Source organism: Nerophis lumbriciformis, linkage group LG03, assembly GCF_033978685.3.
Source record: "Nerophis lumbriciformis linkage group LG03, RoL_Nlum_v2.1, whole genome shotgun sequence".
Taxonomy (NCBI): Eukaryota; Metazoa; Chordata; class Actinopteri; order Syngnathiformes; family Syngnathidae; genus Nerophis; species Nerophis lumbriciformis.
Window position 1 is genome coordinate 61,433,522 of NC_084550.2, and position 23,879 is coordinate 61,457,400.

General features: G+C 40.2%; 1 protein-coding gene across 1 annotated transcript; it reads left to right on the forward strand.

The window, feature by feature from the left end:
- The first annotated feature begins 2,582 nt into the window (after positions 1–2,582).
- On the forward strand, positions 2,583–23,247 carry LOC133587838 (transmembrane protein 263). The gene is made up of 3 exons (XM_061940444.2): positions 2,583–2,879; positions 11,698–11,785; positions 22,348–23,247. The coding sequence occupies exons 1-3, from the start codon at positions 2,871–2,873 to the stop codon at positions 22,632–22,634; spliced, it is 384 nt and encodes a 127-aa protein (XP_061796428.1). The 5' UTR covers positions 2,583–2,870; the 3' UTR covers positions 22,635–23,247.
- The last annotated feature ends 632 nt before the right edge of the window (positions 23,248–23,879 follow it).

Consider the following 23,879-nt stretch of genomic DNA (forward strand, 5'->3'; position numbering starts at 1 on the left):
ATATATATATATATATATATATATATATATATATATATATACACATGTGTGTGTATGCAGGCCCGGCCCTAACCAATCTGGCGCCCTAGGCAAGATTATAGGTGGCGCCCCCCCCCCCCCCCCCCCCACATCGGCTGTGAAGTGTATATACTCACAAGAAACCGAATAGCTTTGTCTTTGACCTTTTTTTTTTACTTAAAGAAAGCAAATTAACAATCAGAATAGTTAACAAGATTAAAAAAAAAATATGAATAAATAAATGAATACATAAAATAAAAAATGAATATATGAAATACAATATTTTTTACATACATAAACACAAAATAAAACGTGTCAACAAGTTGCATAAAATAAATTAAAAATACAATATAAATAAGGCACTGCACAAAACAAGATATCAAACCAGTATGACTTTAACAACTATATTACAAAAAAAGGGGATCCTACAGAGTTCTCTATTTGTGCTTTTTAATAGAGATTTTCAGAGCAACCCACATGTTGGGGTACATTTCTGCCAGCTTCTTCTCATGCAGGAAGGTCAAGAGTTCCATGTTTGTCATGTTCTTTGATGGCAATGGTGGGAAATTCTGCATTTCCATTGCAAGTTCTGTGCGTAATGTTGTAACAAATAATATTTCTATTAAACAGGCTTTACTTTACATTTTAATTAACGTGGGGTTATTTTTTGTATTTAGAAATAATAGTACCAACTTTTTTTCTTTTCTTTTTTTTTCTCCAACATTTGTGGCACTGGCGTGGCGCCCCCTGATGGACGGCGCCCTTAGCATTTGCCTATACGGCCTATGCCACGGGCCGGCCCTGTGTGTATGTTCATGTATGTATATGTTTTTGTGTGTATATATTTATATATATGTATATACAGTATATATATATATACATGTACATATAAACATACACACACACATATATATATTTAAATATATACACACACAAAAACACATACATATATATATATATATATATATACATATATATATACATACATATATATATATATATACATATATACATATATATATATATATATATATATATATATATATATATATATATATATATATATATATATATATATATATATATATATATATATATATATATATATATATATATATATATATATATATGTATTCAGTTGGGCCTACAGGAAGAAAAAATAACAACCACTGTTTATAACTGCTGGTGATGTGGGATCCGGAGCTGGATCCGGGGATGAACTTGCACCGCCCCTTAGCAGTTTCCTGCCTTCAAAATAAAGGTTTTATAACAAAGGTGCGATAACATGTACTTGTAGCTCCCATTTAAGATTGACGTGTTTCACCTAGTTCGTTCACACCATTGATTCTCCCCATACATGCAAACTCTGGAGATAAATTGAGATTATATAAGTGATGTGCTGTCTACTTTTATGGCTTCCTGTGATTAGAAATCAGTCAAGTGATGTCACTGCAGCACACAAGAGGATGTGCTCTGGACCTTGAACCTTGTCTTGGTACATCACCTTCACTACACGACAGACAGGTGCACAGATAATGTCTGTTTTCAGTCTTTTGATATAGGTTATTTTCTTCCTCTCGCATCTGTCATTTAACACCTTATTTATTTGCACTTAATTGGCATTTAAAAAAAGTAAATGATGGTGTCCAAAAAGAAAAAAATACCACCAAGGGCTAAATACAGAAAAAAAAAAGGATGCATGATACATTTCGTACAATAAAGATGCTAAAACCAATCCAATGTAGAAATAAAACATTGACATCTTAGTTTTGTGTTGTGAGTTTGAAAAGAAAGAGCTATCAGTGTAATGTCTGATTAGACTTAGATTTAGAGAAACTTTATTGATCCACAAGGGAAATTGTTCCACACTGTAGCTCAGTTACAAAGGATGGAAAGGGTAAGGCTGGAAAGGATAATGCAGGTATAAAGATTGATTGATTAAATGATTAAATAATAATACATTTTTCTGAAAGTGTGTCTACCCTTACAATACGTAGGTCCTGGATTCGATCCTGCGCTCGGGATCTTTCTGTGTGGAGTTTGGATGTTCTCCCCGTGACTACTCCGGCTTCCTCTCACCTTCAAAAGACATGCACCTGGGGATAGGTTGATTGGCAACACTAAATTGGCCCTAATGTGTGAATGTGAGTGTGAATGTTGTCTGTCTATCTGTGTTGACTCTTTTGTGATGAGGTGGCGACTAGTCCAGGGTGTACCCGCCTTCCGCCTTAGTGCAGCTGAGATAGGCTCCCACGACCCCGAAAGGGACAAGCGGTAGAAAATGGATGGATGGATGGACATTCAAACGCTATATCGTTTTGTAGGACGGGAAGTGTGAGGGGGTGTTATTATTTTACTTTTATTATTTTTCTGTAATTGTTTTGTATTTTTGTAATTTTTTAAGTGTCTGTTTTCTCAGTACCCATATCATGACTTCCCTATCAAATGAATAAATACATATTATATATTTAAAAAAAAAAAAAAAAAAAAAGAAAAAAAAAAAGCTGTACCGTTTTATTTTGAAGGATCTGGGCGGAAGTGCGGTGTGTGCTTGTGTACATGTGCACCCGAGTGTGTGTGTGTGTGTGTGTGTAAGACGCCACGTCGGCAGAAGCGAGCAAGCTGAAGACGAAGAAGAAGAAGAAGAAGAAGAAGAGTCTTGTTGCGTGGCGCAGCCCGCTAAGCCAACACTAGTTGCGGCAGAAGACGAGAACGTTCCATCTTCGACGAGCTCCTGAGGCCCAGCAGGAGAAGAAAGCCGTCAACGGTGCGAGGCTTCCCGCTTGGAGCTCGTCATTAATTCGGAGAAGCTCCAGAGTCGAAGTTTCAGGTGTGTCTGAAGCTGAGCCATCATGGTCAAGGTAGGAAGTCACATCAACAATGTTGTCAGTAAAAGTGTCTTTAATGGCATTCTTCTTGCTCAACTTTATGTAAGACTTTGCACTCAACCACTTATCACACAACGTGTACTTTGTGTGGGTCACATTCACAAATGTGTGTTGAAGAAAACACATATTCAGTTAATAATATCCACCTAGTGAGTACTTGTATACGTTTTCCTTTCTGCACATTATATTTTTTATAGTTTATTTGCACACATAACACTTATCATCTTCTACGTATGCCACAGGTGTCAAACTCAAGGCCCTGGGCCAAATCTGCCCCGCCACGTCATTTGTCGTGGCCCGCCACCATGGCTGTCATTTGTTCGTGGCCCGCCACATCATTTGTTAGTGGCCCGCCACATCATTTGTTAGTGGCCCGCCACAATGGCTGTCATTTTTAGTGGCCTGCCACGTCATTTGTTAGTGGTCCGCCACGTCATTTGTTAGTGGCCCGCCACGTCATTTGTTAGTGGCCCGCCACGTCATTTGTTAGTGGCCCGCCACGTCATTTGTCGTGGCCCGCCACCATGGCTGTCATTTTTTAGTGGCCCGCCACGTCATTTGTTAGTGGCCTGCCACAATGGCTGTAATTTTTTAGTGGCCCGCCACAATGGTTGTAATTTTTTAGTAGCCCGCCACATCGTTTGTTAGTGGCCCGCCACGTCATTTTTTTAGTGGCCCGCCACTTCATTTTTTTAGTGGACCGCCACGTCATTTTTTTAGTGGCCCGCTACATCATTTGTTAGTGGCCCGCCACGTCATTTGTTAGTGACCTGCAGCATCATTTTTTCGTGGCCCGCCACGTCATTTGTCGTGGCCCGCCACATCATTTGTTAGTGGCCCGCCACAATGGCTGTCATTTTATAGTGGCCCGCCACAATGGCTGTCATTTTATAGTGGCCCGCCACAATGGCTGTCATTTTTTAGTGGCCCGCCACCATGGCTGTCATTTTTTTAGTGGCCCGCCGCGTCATTTTTTTAGTGGCCCGCCACCATGGCTGTCATTTTTTTAGTGGCCCGCCGCGTCATTTTTTTAGTGGCCCGCCACGTCATTTTTTTAGTGGACCGCTACGTCATTTGTTAGTGGCCCGCCACGTCATTTGTTAGTGGCCCGCCACAATGGCTGTCATTTTTTGTGGCCCGCCACGTCGTTTGTTAGTGACCCGCCACATCGTTTGTTAGTGGCCCGCCACATCATTTGTTAGTGGCCCGCCACATCATTTGTTAGTGGCCCGCCACGTCATTTGTTAGTGGCCCGCCACATTGGCTGTCATTTTTTAGTGGCCCGCCACGTCGTTTGTTGTGGCCCGCCACAATGGTTGTCATTTTTTAGTAGCCCGCCACATCATTTGTCGTGGCCCGCCACGTCGTTTGTTAGTGGCCCGCCACGTCATTTTTTTAGTGGCCCGCCACGTCATTTTTTTAGTGGCCCGCCACGTCATTTTTTTAGTGGACCGCCACGTCATTTCTTTAGTGGACCGCCACGTCATTTTTTTAGTGGCCCGCTACATCATTTGTTAGTGGCCCGCCACGTCATTTGTTAGTGGCCCGCCACAATGGCTGTCATTTTTAGTGGCCCGCCACGTCATTTGTCGTGGCCCGCCACGTCATTTGTTAGTGGCCCGCCACGTCATTTGTTAGTGGCCCGCCACAATGGCTGTCATTTTTAGTGGCCCGCCACGTCATTTGTCGTGGCCCGCCACGTCATTTGTTAGTGGCCCGCCACAATGGCTGTCATTTTTAGTGGCCCGCCACGTCGTTTGTTAGTGACCCGCCACATCATTTGTTAGTGACCCGCCGCATCATTTGTTAGTGGCCCGCCGCATCATTTGTAGTGGCCCGCCACGTCATTTTTGTAGTGGCCCGCTACGTCATTTGTTAGTGGCCCGCCGCCTTTTTTTTTTAGTGGCCAGCCACGTCATTTTTTTAGTGGCCCGCCATGTTATTTTTTAGTGGCCCGCCACGTCATTTGTTAGTGGCCTGCTGCATAATTTTTTCGTGGCCCGCCGCATCATTTGTTGTGGCCCGCAAACACCTGCACTGCAAACAGAGCTGATAAAAAGATGAGGATTTTATGGGGAAAACATAGTAAAAACTTGTGAAATGATCTGTCCATGCAGCGAGTTAGTTGTATTTTATAAGACATCCTACATGAAAATTTGTAGGGCTGCAACTAATTAATAATCGGGTAAAAGAGACAAACTACATTTCTATCATTTCCAGTATTTTATTGAAAAAAACCAGCATACTGGCACCATATTCTTTCAACTTGCCAAAAAAACAAGGAAAATGTTACAAAAATGTTTTTTTTTTAATAAAATGCACCATTGTCATGCACAATAGCAATAATTTTGCTTGGGGGAATTTCAAACCTGGCTACTACATATTCTGCCATGTTGGATGCTGAATGTCTTTCCTCTAGTGGCATGGTCGTAAGGCAGATTGACTTCATGTTCCATTCCTCTCCAATGTAATGGCATGTATTGCCAAGGTGGCTCCTCTTGTCCACACGTCAGTAGTGAGAGCAATTTTGCTCTGGGTGGCTTTTATTGTCAGTCTACACTGCTTGGAATGTCTGCTCGTACTTCCTCTCCATCACTTTGGTAAAATGGGTCCTCGAGGGAAGAGTGTAACCAGGGTTGAGGACGTGAATCATTTGTCTAAAACCTTCATCGTCCACCATTGATAGTGGCCTCATGTCAGTTCGCAACATATTCAGGATAGCATCAGTCAATGCAGCCGCTCGCTGTGGTGTGCACACCTTCCTTTGTACCAAGTAACTAATGCTGGCTTGTTTCTTTCTGAAATGAGAGAAACCATATAATGAACATACAAAGTAGCATCATTTACATGTAACTCAATACATACCTAGTTGATTGAATTAATCATTTCTGGCGTAAAAGGCAAATACGTCACCACATAAAAAAAAAAAGCTAAATGAAATAAATGGACATTGGGGATGCAGCATACACCAATAATAACACAGAAATGTAACTCATCAGATCAGAACTGGATCAGATATTGTACACGTTTCTGTTGTGAATAATAAAGGATTCATTTTAGGCTGCCTCTGAATAATAGCATGAACTATTCCAGCACCTTCATAACGTTTAGTTATACTAAAGCGTCACTCAAATCTAAATATATTTATATAGCTTTATCACGCCCGGCTACATTGATCCATTATGAAACCAACCTGAGATATTTCTGTCCGTTACGTTTATTTCGAAACGCAGTCAAATGTGCCGGAGACACATTATCAGCACCGCGTTGCAGCAAAGGCATAACGTTAACGTTACTCACAAAAAAGCTGAACTCATGAATGCTTGTTGCCACTCAAAACAACACAGAAAATGCACTCTCCAAGAAGTTCCTAACACTCTGAAAGTACATACACAACAGTTGCTGCTTTGCTTCCTTAAAAAAATCTCCTCGTTAAAGGGGAACATTATCACAATTTCAGAAGGGTTAAAACCATTAAAAATCAGTTCCCAGTGGCTTATTATATTTTTCGAAGTTTTTTTCAAAATTTTACCCATCACGCAATATCCCTTAAAAAAGCTTCTAAGTGCCTGATTTTAACCATCGTTATATACACCCGTCCATTTTCCTGTGACGTCACATAGTGAAGCCAACACAAACAAACATGGCGGAAAGAACAGCAAGCTATAGCGACATTAGCTCGGATTCAGACTCGGATTTCAGCGGCTTAAGCGATTCAACAGATTACGCATGTATTGAAACGGATGGTTGTAGTGTGGAGGCAGGTAGCGAAAACGAAATTGAAGAAGAAACTGAAGCTATTGAGCCATATCGGTTTGAACCGTATGCAAGCGAAACCGACGAAAACGACACGACAGCCAGCGAAACGGGAGAAAGCGAGGACGAATTTGGCGATCGCCTTCTAACCAACGATTGGTATGTTTGTTTGGCATTAAAGGAAACTAACAACTATGAACTAGGTTTACAGCATATGAAATACATTTGGCAACAACATGCACTTTGAGAGTGCAGACAGCCCAATTTTCATCAATTAATATATTCTGTAGACATACTCTCATCCGCGCTCTTTTCCTGAAAGCTGATCTGTCCAGTTTAAGGGACGGTGTGAGCCAAGACATCCAGGGGGTTTAGCTCGCTCGTCTGCGGGAACAAACTGCCGCCATTGCTTGCCGTGCTACCGAGGTCCTTTGTCTCTGAATTGCTCACACACTCCGGCAGATTCAATGGGGGTCTGGCGGCAGATTTCTTTGACTTTATCGTTGGAAATGCATCTGCTTTGAGCGTCGCAGGATATCCACACATTCTTGCCATCTCTGTCGTCGCATAGCTTTCGTCGGTAAAGTGTGTGGAACAAACGTCCAATTTCTTGCCACTTTCGCATCTTTGGGCCACTGGTGCAACTTGAATCCGTCCCTGTTCGTGTTGTTACACCCTCCGACAACACACCGACGAGGCATAATGTCTCCAAGGTACGGAAAACAGTCGAAAAAACGGAAAATAACAGAGCTGATTTGACTCGGTGTTTGAGAAAATGGCGGATTGCTTCCCGATGTGACGTCACGTTGTGACGTCATCGCTCCAAGAGCCAATATTAGAAAGGCGTTTAATTCGCCAAAATTCACCCATTTAGAGTTCGGAAATCGGTTAAAAAAAGATATGGTCTTTTTTCTGCAACATCAAGGTATATATTGACGCTTACATAGGTCTGGTGATAATGTTCCCCTTTAACAAAATATTAAAAACACACAAAGACGGACACAACAGATCAATGTACCCGGACTATGGACTTAAAAGTTACGTACCGTGAGTTCTTCCCTTCATCCATGGCTCCAACAAACTATCCGTACTATTTTCCTCCGCCATTTTTCGAATGTTTCCAGCAAAGGAGACGGCGTCGTCACGTGAGCTGCACATGACACATCATTGGCTGGCTTACTGCCACCTCGTGACACGTAACCTCAGCGCCGCCCTGGCGCTGTTTTGTACTGTTTTTGTTCTTATTTTGATTGTTGTATCTCAGCTGTTTGTAAACGTTGCAGTTTATAAATAAAGGTTTATAAAAAAATAAATTAAAAAAATGTAGCCTCAGCACATGCGCATAGCATAGATCCAACGAATCGATGACTAAATGAATCGCCAACTATTTTTATAATCGATTTCAATCGATTTAATCGATTAGTTGTTGCAGCCCTTATATATATATATATATATATAATTGAAGTATATATTTGTTATTTATTTGTGTGTATGTATGTGTGTATATATATATATATATGTATGTATGTATGTATTAGGGCTGCAACAACTAATCGATTAAATCGATTAAAATTAGGGATGTCCCGATCCAGGTTTTTGCACTTCGGATCCGATACCGATATTGTCTTTGCACTTCCGATCCGATACTGACACTGTCCGATACTGGCCTATCCGAGCATGTATTAAAGTTTCAAGTTATTTAGCCTACTTAGTTGTCAGAATCATGTTGAAAAGGGTTTTAGTACTCTTAATAACAATTAGCCAGCTGAATTAGGGGAGTTTGAATAATACACAATGGTTGGTAACAAGAAACTGACCTGTTTATTCAAGGATAAACACAAAATAGACAAAATTATACATGACAAACAGAAATAGCATCATTGAACTAGGGCTGGGCGATATGGCCTTTTTTTAATATTGCGATATTTTAAGGCCATATTGCGATACACGATATATATCTCGATATTTTGCCTTAGCCTTGAATGAACACTTGATGCATATAATCACAGCAGTATGATGATTCTATGTGTCTACATTAAAACATTGTTCTTCATACTGCATTAATATATGCTACTTTTAAACTTTCATGCAGAGAAGGAAATCACAACTAAAAAAATCACTATTTTTTTTGATACAGTGTTGATCTGGAAATGTTTGCCTCAGCATTTTGATGGTGTGGGCGTGTGGCACCGAATGGAGATAAGCGTCTCGACAGACGTTACAATATTTGAACAATGATGACGAAAACTGTTTTCTCTGTCGTGTCCGTGTGTCGAAAATTGTTATGCGCTTATTTTTTTAAATTTGATTTTGTGCATGGCATAGATTTGCCGTGCGCAGAGGACGCTTGAGCAGTGCGCAATTGCACAGGCGCGCACCTTAGAGGGAAGGTTGCTCGCACGGCTGCGCTAACATCACAGCTAACGTTAGCCATGCTGTTACGTATCTGCTGGGGGAGGACGTATACGTATGTGACGTATGTCGTGACAGTATGTGACGTATGACGTGACAGTATGTGACGTATGACGTGACAGTATGTGACGTATGACGTGACAGTATGTGACAGTATGTGACGTGTGACGTGACAGTATGTGACGTGTGACGTGACAGTATGTGACGTATGACGTGACGTGTGTAAGGTGCGCTTGCTGTCTGTGAGAGGGAGACACAGGAAAGAGTGAGAAGAGCCTGTCGTGTAATGCCAGCAGCTAAAAGCAACTGCGTGAGAATTCACAGACCTGTGGATGTGTTGAAGGTGTGCTGGAAAATGCGGAACGGAAATTAGGGAGCAGCAGAAACGTGGAATGTATTATTTAAATCGGTATGTTGGAAAACACGGACCGGAGTTTTTTTTTTAAACTGGATCTGGATCGGCATTTTCCCATGTCTTGCCGATACGCATTTTTTTGCAAATATCGACGGCCGATCCGATCCAAATATCGGATCGGGACATCCCTAATTAAAATCGATTATAAAAATAGTTGGCGATTAATTTAGTCATCGATTCGTTGGATCTATACTATGCGCATGCGCAGAGGCTACGTTTTTTTTTTTTTTTTTTTTTTTTTTAACCTTTATTTATAAACTGCAACATTTACAAACAGCTGAGAAACAATAATCATAGTAATAGGGGTGTAATGGTACGTGTATTTGTATCGAACCATTTTGGTACGGGGGTTCCCTTTCGGTGCGGAAGTGTACCGAACGAGTTTCCACACGGACATATTAAGTAGCGTACTGCATGTTGTGTAAACAATACTCAAAATGCCGCACATTTGAGGCATTTATGAAACTCTGCCCTGACAGCTCCGCAAAAGAGGACATGTCCGGTGAAAAGAGGATGTATGGTCAGTCTATCCTAGCCCGTTAGCTGCTAGCATGCTAGCAAAAGAGGACATGTCCGGTGAAACCGATTGCTGCTAGCATGCTAGCAGCTAACGGGCTAGGTCCTGACCATACGTCCTCTTTTCACCGGACATGTCCTCTTTTGCGGGGCTGTCGGGCGGTGTTTCTTAAATGCCTCAAATGTCCGGCATTTTGAGTTAGGGTTGCGTGTATTTTCAATGTACGTTCATGGTTAAGAAGGTTAAAAACACAACAAATTGTGTGCACAGCAGCATTGGTGAGGGAGGGGCAGAGACAGAGAGAGAGAGAGAGTTGTGATAAACGTGCATGCGTCGTCAGGCTCTGCTTTTTATCCATAGATTTATCAGATTTAATTTTTTATTATCTATAGCAGGAGTGTCAAAAGTGTGCATTTTTGTAAAATGTTCCTTGTTTTATTTGGCAAATTGAAAGAACATGGCGCCAGTATGCTGTTTTTTCCCCCAATAAAATACTGGAAAGGATAGAAATGTAGTTTGTTTCTTTTATCCGATTATTAATCGATTAATCGAAGTAATAATTGACAGATTAATCGATTATCAAATTAATCGTTAGTTGCGGTCCTTTTATATACTGTATATATATATATATATATATATATATATATATATATATATATATATACGATGACAGAGATGGTGTCAAAATTGAGGCAAACTTTTGGAAAAAATTTACCGGTAAATGAAATATACAAAAAGTGGATCGCGTAAAAACCGAGGTAAATTAGGAAAATATCCCAGTGGCCCCTGCATCCTTACATTTTTCAGCATGCGGCATTTGACGGAAATATTTGGATCCTCCTGTTGGTTCACACTTTGATTGGATTACATTTGGAAGACTCACAAAATGCCAATCAAGCAAATTATTTTTAAGCTAAAAAAAAAACACACATTGCCACGTCACGCTTCGAATATTGTGACGTTATTTACATCGCAGTTTTTTTCCCAAGGCATATTGTGCACATTTTTTGGCCTAAATTAAGAATTTTCCATCATAAAAATGGCTAAACGGCCTACAAATAGCGATACTACAGCAGTATTGGCCCACGTGATTAGACCGAACCAATCAGAGTTCGCTGTTCAGTATTGTGGCCACTGATTGGCTCAGGCTCAGGCAGCATTACTAAAGGTGACTAAAGTGTTATTTCATGTCCAGAGGGCTCTCAGAATGTTGATTCAAAGTCGTAAACAGTTTTTTTCATTCGCTCGCTGAAAAAATGTTCCGACTTTGTGGAAATTAATTTATGTGGAACCAATTAACAGCGATAAACGAGGGATTACTGTAGTGTAACAGATTATATCTAAACTGCTGGTTCTCAAACTTTCTTTTTACCAACTACCACTTCAGATAAAACCTGGCTGTCCAAGTACCATTAGAATACTGTAGTAGCGTAGTAGGCCTACGTATTCATTAAAAACAAGGTTTTATTTAAGTATATTTAAGGCCAAGCGGTCGAAAATGAATGAATGGATGGATGGATGTAAATGTACACACAGTTTGAATATGTAAGTGATTATTTGGTGTACATCTAGATAGAGCCTGCGTACCACAAGTAGGACTGTTTACAACCCATCTTGTAAAGTCTTATCCTGATGTTTCTTTTCCTGGCAGTAACATACAATTTCTCTCTCTCTCTTTCTCTCTTCTCCAGAATGTGAACAGTGCCAACGTGGAGCCCCAGCCTGGGACCAGCCTGGCCTCGGACCAAGTGGAACCCGCCTCCAGTCAGCCCACAGAGGGTAAGACGTCACACCTCTCCTGGGTGACAACATGCTGCAATCTGTCATCACCTCTTGCCTCCTTCCTGCCTGTGGAGACTTTTATTTGTGGACCTCTCAAACGTCTGATAGGAAGACAAATATCTCTCTCTCTCTCTTTGTATCTCCCTATTTCTCTTTTTGTCTCTCTATTTGTCTCTCGCTTTCTCTCTCTTTCTTTAAGTCTCTATCTCTGTCTATTACTATTTATTTTTCTCATTGTCTCTCTCTCGTTGTCTCTCTCTCTTTGTCTGTCTCTCTCTCTCTTTGTCGCTCTCTCTGTATCTCTTTGTCTCTCTCTATCTCTCTCTATCTCTGTCTCTATCTCTCTTTGTCTATTACTTTTTTTCTGACTCTCTATCTGTCTCTCTCTCTATCTGTCTCTCTCTCTTTGTCTCTCTCTATATCCGTCTATTGCTCTTTATTTCTCTCTTTGTTTCTCTCTCTATCTGTCTCTCTCTCTTTGTCTCTCTCTCTCTATCCGTCTATTGCTCTTTTTCTCTTTGTCTCCCTCTCTCTGTCTCTCTCTCTCTCTCTGTCTCTCTGTCTCTCTCTCTCTCTCTCTCTCTCTCTCTCTCTCTCTCTCTCTCTCTCTCTCTCTCTCTCTCTCTCTCTGTCTCTCTTTCTTTGTCTGTATTCCTCTCTGTCTATTGCTCTTTATTTCTCTCAATGTCTCTCTTTCTCGCTGTCTCTCTTATTTCTCTATCTCTTTGTTTATTACTGTTTATTTTTCTCTGTGTCTCTCTCTATCTGTCTCTCTCTTTGTCTCTCTTTCTCGCTGTCTCTCTTATCTCTCTATCTCTTTGTCTATTACTGTTTATTTTTCTCTGTGCCTCTCTCTATCTGTCTCTCTTTGTCTCTCTTTGTTTTTCTCTGTCTATTGTTCTTTATTTCTCTCATTGTCTCTCTTTCTCGCTGTCTCTCTGTCTTTCGTTCTTTGTTCTTCTCTGTGTGTATCTGTGTTGGCCCTGCGATGAGGTGTGTGTGTGTGTGTGTGTGTGTGTGTGTGTGTGTGTGTGTGTGTGTGTGTGCGTGCGTGCGTGCGTATATGTATATATATCTTTCTCTATCTGTGTTGGCCATTCGATGAGGTGGCGACTTCTATCTTTCTCTTTCTCTGGCTGTCTGATATCTTAATAACTTAATATCTAATAAATTAATATCTTAACTATCCATCCATTTATTTTCTACCGCTTGTCCCTTAATAAATAAATATCCTAATATCTTAGTGTCTGTCTAATAATTATCTTAATAACAAATGTATATCTTAATGACTAATAAATTAATATCTTCTATATATCTAATACCTTAATACTTAATATGTTAATATCTATCAAATATCTTAATATCCAATAACTTAATATCTTATCTATCTATCTAATATCTTAACATCTAATAACTTAATATCTATCTAATATCTAATAACTTAATATCCAATAACTTAATATTTTAATATATATCTAATATCTTAATATCTTATAACTTAATATCGTATCTAATATCTTAATATCCAATAACTTAATATCTGAATATCTATCTAATATTTTAATATATAATAACTTCATATATTCTCTATCTAGCAGCTTAATATCCAATAAATTAATATCTTAATATCTATTTAATATCTTAACATCTAATAACTTAATATCTTATCCATCTAATATCTTAATATCCAATAACTTAATATCTTAATATATATCAAATAGATAAGATATTAAGTTATTAGATATTAGATATATATTAAGATATTAAGTTATTGGATATTAAGATATTAGATAGATAAGATATTAAGTTATTAGATATCTAATATCTTAATATCCAATAACTTAATATCTTAATATATATCTAATATCTTAATATCTAATAACTTAATATCTTCACATCTAATGTCTTGACATCTTTATAATATCTTAATATCTATTTAATATTGTATATCTAATGACTTAATATCTCAATATCAACTTCAAATCTTAATATCTATCTAATATCTTAATATATAATTAATATCTTAATCTCTATACAATATCTTCATATCTGATAACTTTATATATTTTATCTTAATATCTAAGAGGGACAAGCGGTAGAAAATGGATGGATGGATCTAAGAACTTAATATCTACCTAAGATCTTAATTTATAATAACCTAATATGTATCTTTATGTCTCTCTCTCTCTCTCTCTCTGTCTCTGTCTCTGTCTCTCTCTCTCTCTCTCTCTCTCTCTCTCTCTCTGTACTGTATATATAAGAATCAAGACCATACTGTAGATGAGAGTTACATTACAAAGTGGGTCACACATGGCAAGCTTTGTCTCCTCGGGGGCTCCATGTGCTGGAACTGGCGGGGAGTTACCCCATTTGGCTCCGATGCAAGTGGACTGTGACCAGCGAGAGCTTAAATAATATCCTGTGTAGCACACAAAAAATAGCGACTGTAAAATGCACATGCTTGTCGTCCAGGTGAATGATGTCCGTGCATCACTCACATACTACTCATGTCAACCCTGACTTGGAGGACTTCCTTGGCGGAGGTCATTCCCACTGTGGGCTGGTGTCCTTCAGCCAACATTCCACAGACTCCTCACACACCACTGCTCAGTCCCCATGAATATTTTCAATAGCACAAGGAAGAGAGACTTTAAAAACAAATTTAAAAGTGGGAACGTGTAAGACGACTGTAGTGAAGACAAATGTCAATAAACCAGCAATAATGGCTTCTTGAAGCAAAATGAGTGCACTACTTGGATGCAACCAGCAGGGGTGCTGTTGACTCTTCGAGTTGGCTGCCTGAACCTGTCAGTTAGATGGGACGTTAAGTACTATTTTTTGTTGGGAACATTTTTCACTCTTCTAAATAAAATGATTTGTTACATTGGACAACAATTTTAAATATTTTAGGTAAAACGAAGAACTTATCCCTTGTGTAATGTTCATATTGTTGTTACTCAGCCAGCGTTTGTGGGTCTGATGGACCCGTTGCATTTTGTGGCTTTTAATGCCTCACAATCAAACACTTTTATGTTAAAATATTGAACTGATGTTTATTGGGAAAAGGTAAACATCTGTTCAGTATTTTAACGTAAGAGTGTTTGATTGTGAGGCATTAAAAGCCACAAAATGCAACGGGTCCATCAGACCCACAAACGCTGGCTGAGTAACAACAATATGAACGTTGCACGGAAAATTTCTCTGCCAGTTTCTGCATCCCACAGGGATTCTTCTTTTGTGTTTCTGCACCTGCGGTTCCCACACAAGGTTGCAACATTGTTTGTCAACACTGTCTGCTCTCATTTTCTCGCACATTTGACCCTCTGATGTTCTGTGTACCTACACTCTGTACTCCTCCTGTCTAGGCCTGCTGTGTGCGTGTGTGTGGTACACAGAACATCAATTTCCAAACTTCTATTAGCCCTGGGTCCAGTGGACCCGGACATCTTTTATGTAATAGAAATGTGTAGGGGGGGGGTGTATGGTTTGTGGTCATTAAATATGTATTTTGATATATGTTCTTTACAGAAAATGAGCCAAAGTCAGTGAGTCTCAGTTTGAAAAATTAATTAATTGTATAATTTTTCTTTTAATAAAAAATTAAAACGGGTCCAACAGACCCGAACACCACACAAGGGTTAAAAGGATAAGACATCTCTGTAGTTGGTGTATTCATTAAATAGCTTTGATTTCCTTCAGATAAGGCTGTGTTAATGATATTTTTTAATTATAATAGTCTCCTGTTGTATTGTGTCTTTACTGTCTTATAAGTATGTATGCTAGGGTTAATTAACTGGTGGCCCGGGGCCAAATTTAGCGCAGGAATGACATCAAACCAGTCTGCGAATTCAGTTAGAAAATAAACAATAGGAAGAGACTCACATGTGTGCAGCATATTCCTAAAAACACAAAAGCGCTGTCGTATAGAGCAGAGGTTCTCAAACTTTTTGTTTCACCAAGTACCACCATAATGGTGGGGCGGTAGGGCGTAGTGGGTAGAGCAACTGTGCCAGAAACCTGAGGGTTGCAGGTTCGCTCCCCGCCTCTTACCATCCAAAATCGCTGCCGTTGTGTCCTTGGGCAGGACACTTCACCCTTGCCCCCGGTGCCACTCACCCCGGTGAATGAATGATGAATGATAGGTGGTGGTCTGGCAGTCTACCCCAGGGCAGCTGTGGCTATGAAAGTAGCTTACCACCACCAGGTGTGAATGAATGATGGCTTCTCACTTCTCTGTGAAGCGCTTTGAGTGTCTAGAAAAGCGCTATATAAATCTAAGTCATTAATGACCAGCATTAAAATACAGTAGCATAGTAGGTCTAAGTATTCATTAAAGACAAGGCAGAGGTTTTATTTAACATGAATATTTCATATTTTTGGCCACTAATATTACACACAGTTTGAACAGTAACACTGTTTGAATACAAGAAAATAAAAAACTGTACTTAAGTAGTGAATCAAATCAAATCTGTTTATTTTGGCATCGACTACGGCCTTCAGTAGTCGGATTGTAACGACTTCCACTGAAGGCTGATTAACCTATGATAATGGTTCGAGTCCCGCCATTAGAGTATTTAATTGATTATTTTTCACACCACTAGATAAAGCACATGCACCATTAATAATCGCTGATATAGAGGATCTTTGACTCGCTCTTGGCAGTAGGTCCTTTTAAAGCAGCAGAGTCCTTCTGTTTTTTTCTGAATTTAATAACACTGACAACTGGTTCTCATAAATATAGGATGTAAGAATAATATCAAAGGAAAAAGTCCCCACTCCCAAATTTTGTTGAATAATCCTGATAGTTTGTATTTTTTGTGTTGCTACTGCTATATAAACTGCTCACCCCCAGAGATTTTTTGTTTTTATATTTAATTATTTAATAAAAATACAGGAAAAACTACAAAAATCCACTTCCGTAGGAGGATACAATAGCTCACCGCTAACAGCAAGCTAGCGCTCCTGAATGTAATCAAAATGCCGTGGGTGGGTCTACACCAGGGGTCGGCAACCTTTACCAGTCAAAGAGCCATTTTGACCAGTTTCACAAATTATAGATAACAATGGGAGCCGCAAAAAAATTTTGAAATTTAAAATGAAATAACACTGCATACAAAGTTTTTTTTTGCTTTGTGCTATGTATAAACCAGAGGTCTCAGACATGCTGGCCACACCTTAATATGGATTTTGAAAGCTGGTGCGGCACATGGGTTTTAAATGAATGGCGCTTGTCAGCGTCATACGTGCCGTAATGGTACAGCATATAGCACCCATTACAACCAGCGTACCTAATCAGCCACACGTTGTATGGGGTCTCCGCTTGCTCACGTATGTGACAGCAAGGCATACTTGGTCAACAACCACACAGGTTACACTGACGGTGGCGGTATAAAAAAAACTTTAACACTCTTACTAATAATGCGCCACACTGTGAACCCACACCAAACAAGAATGACAAACACATTTCGGGAGAACATCTGCACCTTAACACAACATAAACACAACAGGACAAATACCCAGAATCCCATGCAGCCCCCGCTACCAAACCCCGCCCACCTCAACCGACGCACAGAGAGGGGGGGTTGATGTGTGAGGGAGCAGGGTTGGGGTGGGGGCGGGGTTTGGTGGTAGCAGGGGTGTATAATGTAGCCCGGAAGAGTCAGGGCTGCATGGGATTCTGGGTATTTGTTCTGTTGTGTTTATGTTGTGTTAAGGTGCAGATGTTCTCCCGAAATGTGTTTGTCATTCTTGTTTGGTTTTGGTTCAAAGTGTGGCGCATTATTAGTAAGAGTGTTAAAGTTGTTTTATATGGTCACGGTCAGTGTAACCTGTGTGGCTGTTGACCAAGTATGCCTTGCTGTCACGTACGTGTGTAAGCAGAAGACAGTGTTTCCCACACATTCATGTCCGCCACAAATGGATTTTTCGGCTTTTGACTCGCTCGACCGCTCATAAAAGCAATGGGACTGTCTGTGAATGTTGCTTGTAGTTACACCTCCGGTGCAGTAGGTGGCGGTATGCATTGTAACTCCGCCAATAGCACTTAATTCACCTGGTGGGCCAGAAGAAGAAGAAGAAGAGGGACGGACGGACGGACGGGACCAAAATACTCGCCGGCTACTTTTCATAATGATGGCGCTTCCTACGTTTCTACCTCAAACGTCCAAAAGCTGCTGAAAGCCTTGATCCAGGATGCCATGGGGAAAAAAACTTAAATGGTGCCTTTTGGCGATAGTTAGCAGCTTGGTGGCTCATAGCCGGCTAGCTAACGCTTGCTAGCGTGGTAGCATTGCTTCATTTTTACAGGTGTTATAGGTCGATAGGTTATAGCTGCATCGCTCGCGGCTCGTCATGTATTTAATGTTAATCCGCGATTTCACCGAGTGTTTCACTGACGGTTTCGCCTGACGCTGCTTCATTAACACCGCCGCTGTTTGACTCGGTCACCTGTTTTCATACCGACGAGCTAACATGTCCAGGTTATAACCCTGTTGTCAATAAACACACATGGACTGAAGCTAAATTGTCCACTGTCCACTGCAGCATGTGAATGCAATGAAAAGAATAAAACCTGAGCCAACCAGCTGTTAAAATGTTGTCCAGGTTAATGTTTTATTAAAGGCCCTTCATTTCAAGATTTCAACTGTGATCGGGCTTTAAACAGGTGGATGACCTGTTCAGATGGGTGTAACTGCTACTGGTCAAATAATGTGAAATAGCATTTAATTTTACATGTATGCAATGCCATTTAAATGTAATTATAGATAACAATAATAATAATAAATACTGTGTAGTGTTGTAAATAGTCAACGGGAAGGATTCTAGTAAGATATAAGCCATGAGCACTACACAGCCAGAAAAAAACCTAGGCAGGACAAGTAAAAATATTGGGGCAAGTAGATTTGATAAGTCGGGCAAGTAGAAAAAAACCTTAACGTTGAACCCTGCATGTGTTGAGCTGCTGGTTAGACGGCACTGTACATAGAGCGCTTCTGCTCGTTAGTATTAAATTCTAATGTTGGATGTTCACTCCTTCACACAGATGAGTATAGAAAAATATTTTCAGCGGCCGAAAAGGGCTGGACTTGGAGAGGAGGTAGGCCTACAGTCCGGACCACAGGTGCGACCTGTTCAGCAGGAGGAGGAGGAGGAGGAGGTTGACTGACTGTGGCAGGACACCTCTGCCTCTGTTTCACTTCATGTTGCTGGTAAATAATATGGTTGTAGTAGTAGGCTAAAGTTAAATTATTTAGTATTCACTAATTAAAGGGGCACCACCGCACCACCAAAAATAGATGCCTGTACTGTGGGAAACACTGGAAGATGCATATTATATAACAAGTGGTTGGGCTAGCACGCTGTTAATACAGATTGTATAGGGTGCCAAATGTTGTACCATCATGGCACGCCCTTATTATAGCTGTAAGGATGAAAATCGGTGAATATTAATACCGGAAGTTTTCTGCGAGAGGCACTGAAATCGGGAAGTCTTACGGGAAAATCGGGGGGTTCAGCAAGTAAGCTGCTGAGCCGCATCAGAGTGATCAAAGAGCCGCATGCGGCTCCGGAGCCGCGGGTTGCCGACCCCTGGTCTACACAGACAAGTACAACCCTGGACACAGGAGAACTTTAATTATGACCAATGTATGATCCTGTAACTACTTGGTATTTGATCCATACCCAAATGTGTGGTATCAGCCAAAACTAATGTAAAGTATCCAAACAACAGAAGAATAAGTGATTATTACATTTTAACAGAAGTGTAGATAGAACATGTTAAAACAGAAAGTAAGCATAAGCTAACAGTAAATGAACAAGTAGATTAATAATACATTTTCTACCGCTTGTCCCTCGTAATTTTGACAAAATAATAGAATGTTAAATGACACAAAATGTTACTGCATATGTCAGCGGACTTTTAGGAGCCTTTGTTTGTTTACTTACTACTAAAAGTAAAGTAATTATTTAATTTAATTCCACAATTCTTATTTGATTGCAATAAGAAACATATGTTTAATGTATAATCAGATTTTATGTTAAAATACGCCAATATGTGGTCCCCTTTATTTAGAAAAGTATCGAGATATATATTTTGGTACCAGTATCAGGACAACCCTGTAAGGCAGACCTGGGCAAATGAAGGCCCGGGGGCCACATGCGGCCCGTTAAGCTTTTCAATCTGGCCCGCCGGACATTCCCAAATCATTTTTTTTAGATGTTTAAAGGGGAACATTATCACCAGACCTATGTAAGCGTCAATATATACCTTAATGTTGCAGAAAAAAGACCTTTTTTTTTTTTTACCGATTTCCGAACTCTAAATGGGTGAATTTTGGCACGTTGTGACGTCACATCGGGAACCAATCCGCCATTTTCTCAAACACATTACAAACACAGAGTCAAATCAGCTCTGTTATTTTCCGTTTTTCGACTGTTTTCCGTACCTTGGAGACATCATGCCTCGTCGGTGTGTTGTCGGAGGGTGTAACAACGCGAACAGGGACGGATTCAAGTTGCACCAGTGGCCCAAAGATGCGAAAGTGGCAAGAAATTGGACGTTTGTTCCGCACACTTTACCGACGAAAGCTATGCTATGACAGAGATGGCAAGAATGTGTGGATATCCTGCGACACTCAAAGCAGATGCATTTCCAACTGGACTGAACAGATCAGCTTTCAGGAAAAGAGAGCGGATGAGGGTATGTCTACAGAATATATTAATTGATGAAAACTGGGCTGTCTGCACTCTCAAAGTGCATGTTGTTGCCAAATGTATTTCATATGCTGTAAACCTAGTTCATAGTTGTTAGTTTCCTTTAATGCCAAACAAACACATACCAATCGTTGGTTAGAAGGCGATCGCCAAATTCGTCCTCGCTTTCTCCCGTGTCGCTGGCTGTCGTGTCGTTTTCGTCGGTTTCGCTTGCATACGGTTCAAACCGATATGGCTCAATAGCTTCAGTTTGTTCTTCAGTTTCGTTTTTGCTACCTGCCTCCACACTACAACCATCCGTTTCAATACATGCGTAATCTGTTGAATCGCTTAAGCCGCTGAAATCCGAGTCTGAATCCGAGCTAATGTCGCTATAGCTTGCTGTTCTATCCGCCATGTTTGTTTGTGTTGGCATCACTATGTGACGTCACAGGAAAATGGACAGGTGTATATAACGGTGGTTAAAATCAGGCACTTTGAAGCTTTTTTTTAGGGATATTGCATGATGGGTAAAATTTAGAAAAAAACTTCGAAAAATAAAATAAGCCACTGGGAACTGATTTTTAATGGTTTTAACCCTTCTGAAATTGTGATAATGTTCCCCTTTTAAGATGGAAAGTGTAGCTGCCATTATGATGTGCAGTGATGTTTTCTAATGACCGTAAGTCATTGAACTATACTAAGTATTTCAATGGTTGGAATATGCGCTTTTGGATGATACACTAGTTACTATGGTAATCTAATTACTTACTATGGTAATCTAATTAGTTACTATGGTTATCTAATTAGTTACCGTGTTTTTCGGAGTATAAGTCGCTCCGGAGTATACGTCGCCCCGGCCGAAAATGCACAATAAGAAGGAAAAAAAACATACATAAGTCGCACTGGAGTATAAGTCGCATTTTTTGGGGAAATGTATTTGATAAAAGCCAACACCAAGAATAGACATTTGAAAGGCAATTTAAACTACGGTAAATAAAGAATAGTGAACAACAGGCTGAATAAGTGTACGTTATATGAGGCATAAATAACCAACTGGTATGTTAACGTAACATATTTTGGTAAGAGTCATTCAAATAACTATAACATATAGAACATGCTATACGTTTACCAAACAATCTGTCACTCCTAATCACTAAATCCCATGAAATCTTATACGTCTAGTCTCTTACATGAATGAGATAAATAATATTATTTGATATTTTACGCTAATGTGTTAATCATTTCACACACAAGTCGCTCTTGAGTATAAGTCGCACCCCCGGCCAAACTATGAAAAAAAACTGCGACTTACAGTCCGAAAAATACGGTACTATGGTAATCGACGTCAGAGCAGCTCAAACGAGGCACCAAGCAGTGTGGGTGGGAAGCGTTTCCACAGACGCGTAAGGAGATTTTCACAACAAAGTTCTAAAGCTTAGTGATACATCAGATATATCAGATTGTAGGTGGGTTTATTTTGTACCCTTCGTGTTCATATTTCACTGTTTGTTGCATTTTTGTTGCGTTTCACTTGATTGTAAAATATGTCGATCGAAAGGGGGTGTGACATTCATATTTTGTCAATATTCAGTGTTTTATCGTTCATAGAAACATGTAAAATTCCATTACGTTTTTTAAGGCGGTCTGTCATGACGTTTTTAGCATTCAATCAGACATTATTGTGAGGTTTTGTATTAGTGTTCCTAAAAATAGATATACCGGCCCCCAGACACATTTTCTTCTCTAAATGTGGCCCCCGAGTCAAAATAATTGCCCAGGCCTGCTGTAAGGAGATTTTGTCCTCAAAGGATAACAAATGATGATTATGTCTGTGCTTCATGTATTATTATTTATTTTGCCGGCAGACGCAGCCAAGGACCACGCGGTGCCGCAGCCCGGCATGGTGTGGCGCGTGACCGGCGGCCTCTTCAACGTCACCAAAGGCGTGGTGGGCGCGGCAGTGGGCGGAGTGGCCTGGGTGGGCGGCAAAAGCCTGGAGATCACCAAGTCGGCTGTGACCACGGTGCCCGCCATGGGGGTGGGGCTGGTGAAGGGCGGCGTGTCGGCCGTGGCCGGCGGCGTCACCACGGTGGGCTCCACGGTGGCCAACAAGGTCCCGTTCACAGCCAAGAGGAAGGACAAGGCAGAATGAAGATGATGACTTTCACGAAGAGTCTTGAACGGCAAACCAAATCCAAACACACCAGAACCGTGGAGGCCTCCTCCAACAACCCTCTTGGACTTTAAGCACCTGACTCCGGGCAGGTTGCACAGACTGGAACCTGGTGGGCGTGTTGATGAATGCCGTCTGCGCTGACCGCCATGTTCTCTTCGCGGTCCACACATTTGGTGAAATGACTTTTTTGCAAAGGTATTGAATGAAATGTTTTTGTTGTTCTTCAGTTTCAGCCTCCAATCCCAGTTTGTTCGTTTTATTCAAAGGAAGAGCCTCGTGTCGAAATAACAAACATAACTGTACGCTGACGAGAAATTGACTTTTCCTGAGGGACATCTTTTGTTGTTTTGTTGTCTGCAGTTGGATGTCAGAATGCTGGTTAAGAGTCAAGATATGATCACTTGACAAAAAAAAAAAAAGTGCCTGATCAGTCATTAATTCATAAACTCTGCTGTCAACATTTTATATGAAATCTCAAGACGTCAGGGTGAGCTGGAGCTGTTGCTGATGGGACTTCAAGAGTGTCAATGTCTCTTTTTCTTTTAATGTTTTCAGTACATCAATAAAGTAGTTTCAGGTAAATACGTTAGATTTACTGTGTAGTCTTGTGCATAAGGGAAAACCTGTTGATTGTCCAGACAAAACATGTGAAATGCCCGTGGAAATATTGTTGCATGTAATGATGGGAGTCCATGTGTCAAAAGATGGAGCTAACTTAAGTGTTCTTAACAGTAATCGCACAATAATAGATTTGATTTGTATATCACTCAACATTTGAATAACAAATCTCAAGGTGCTACAGAGTAAAAACATGAAAACATCAAAACAAGACAGTAAAAACAATATTAAAATTAGCTATATTATAGCTTTTTAAAAATGTTAGGTTTTTAGTCCTTTTTTAAAGGCATCCACCGTCTGTGTGGTCCAATACCGGAAATGTGTCCCGTGAAAACGCGTCTGACCGGAACTCTTATCGTATCCGTAGGTGAGTAATTTCAACCTACTACAATATATATATATATATATATATATATATATATATATATACAAAATAATTTAAACCTGCAATATATGTATATATAAAAATATAATTCAATCCTACTACAATATATATATAATCATACTTGCCAACCCTCCCGAATTTTCCGGGATACTCCCGTAATTCAGCTCCTCTCCCGAAAACCTCCCGGGACAAATATTCCCCCGAAAATCACCCGATTT

What these genes read in the sequence shown, in the direction of transcription:
- LOC133587838 (XM_061940444.2), top strand. An exon ending in CTCCAGTCAGCCCACAGAGG is followed by an intron (nt 11,786 to 22,347) that starts GTAAGACGTCAC and finishes TTTTGCCGGCAG; the next exon opens with ACGCAGCCAAGGACCACGCG.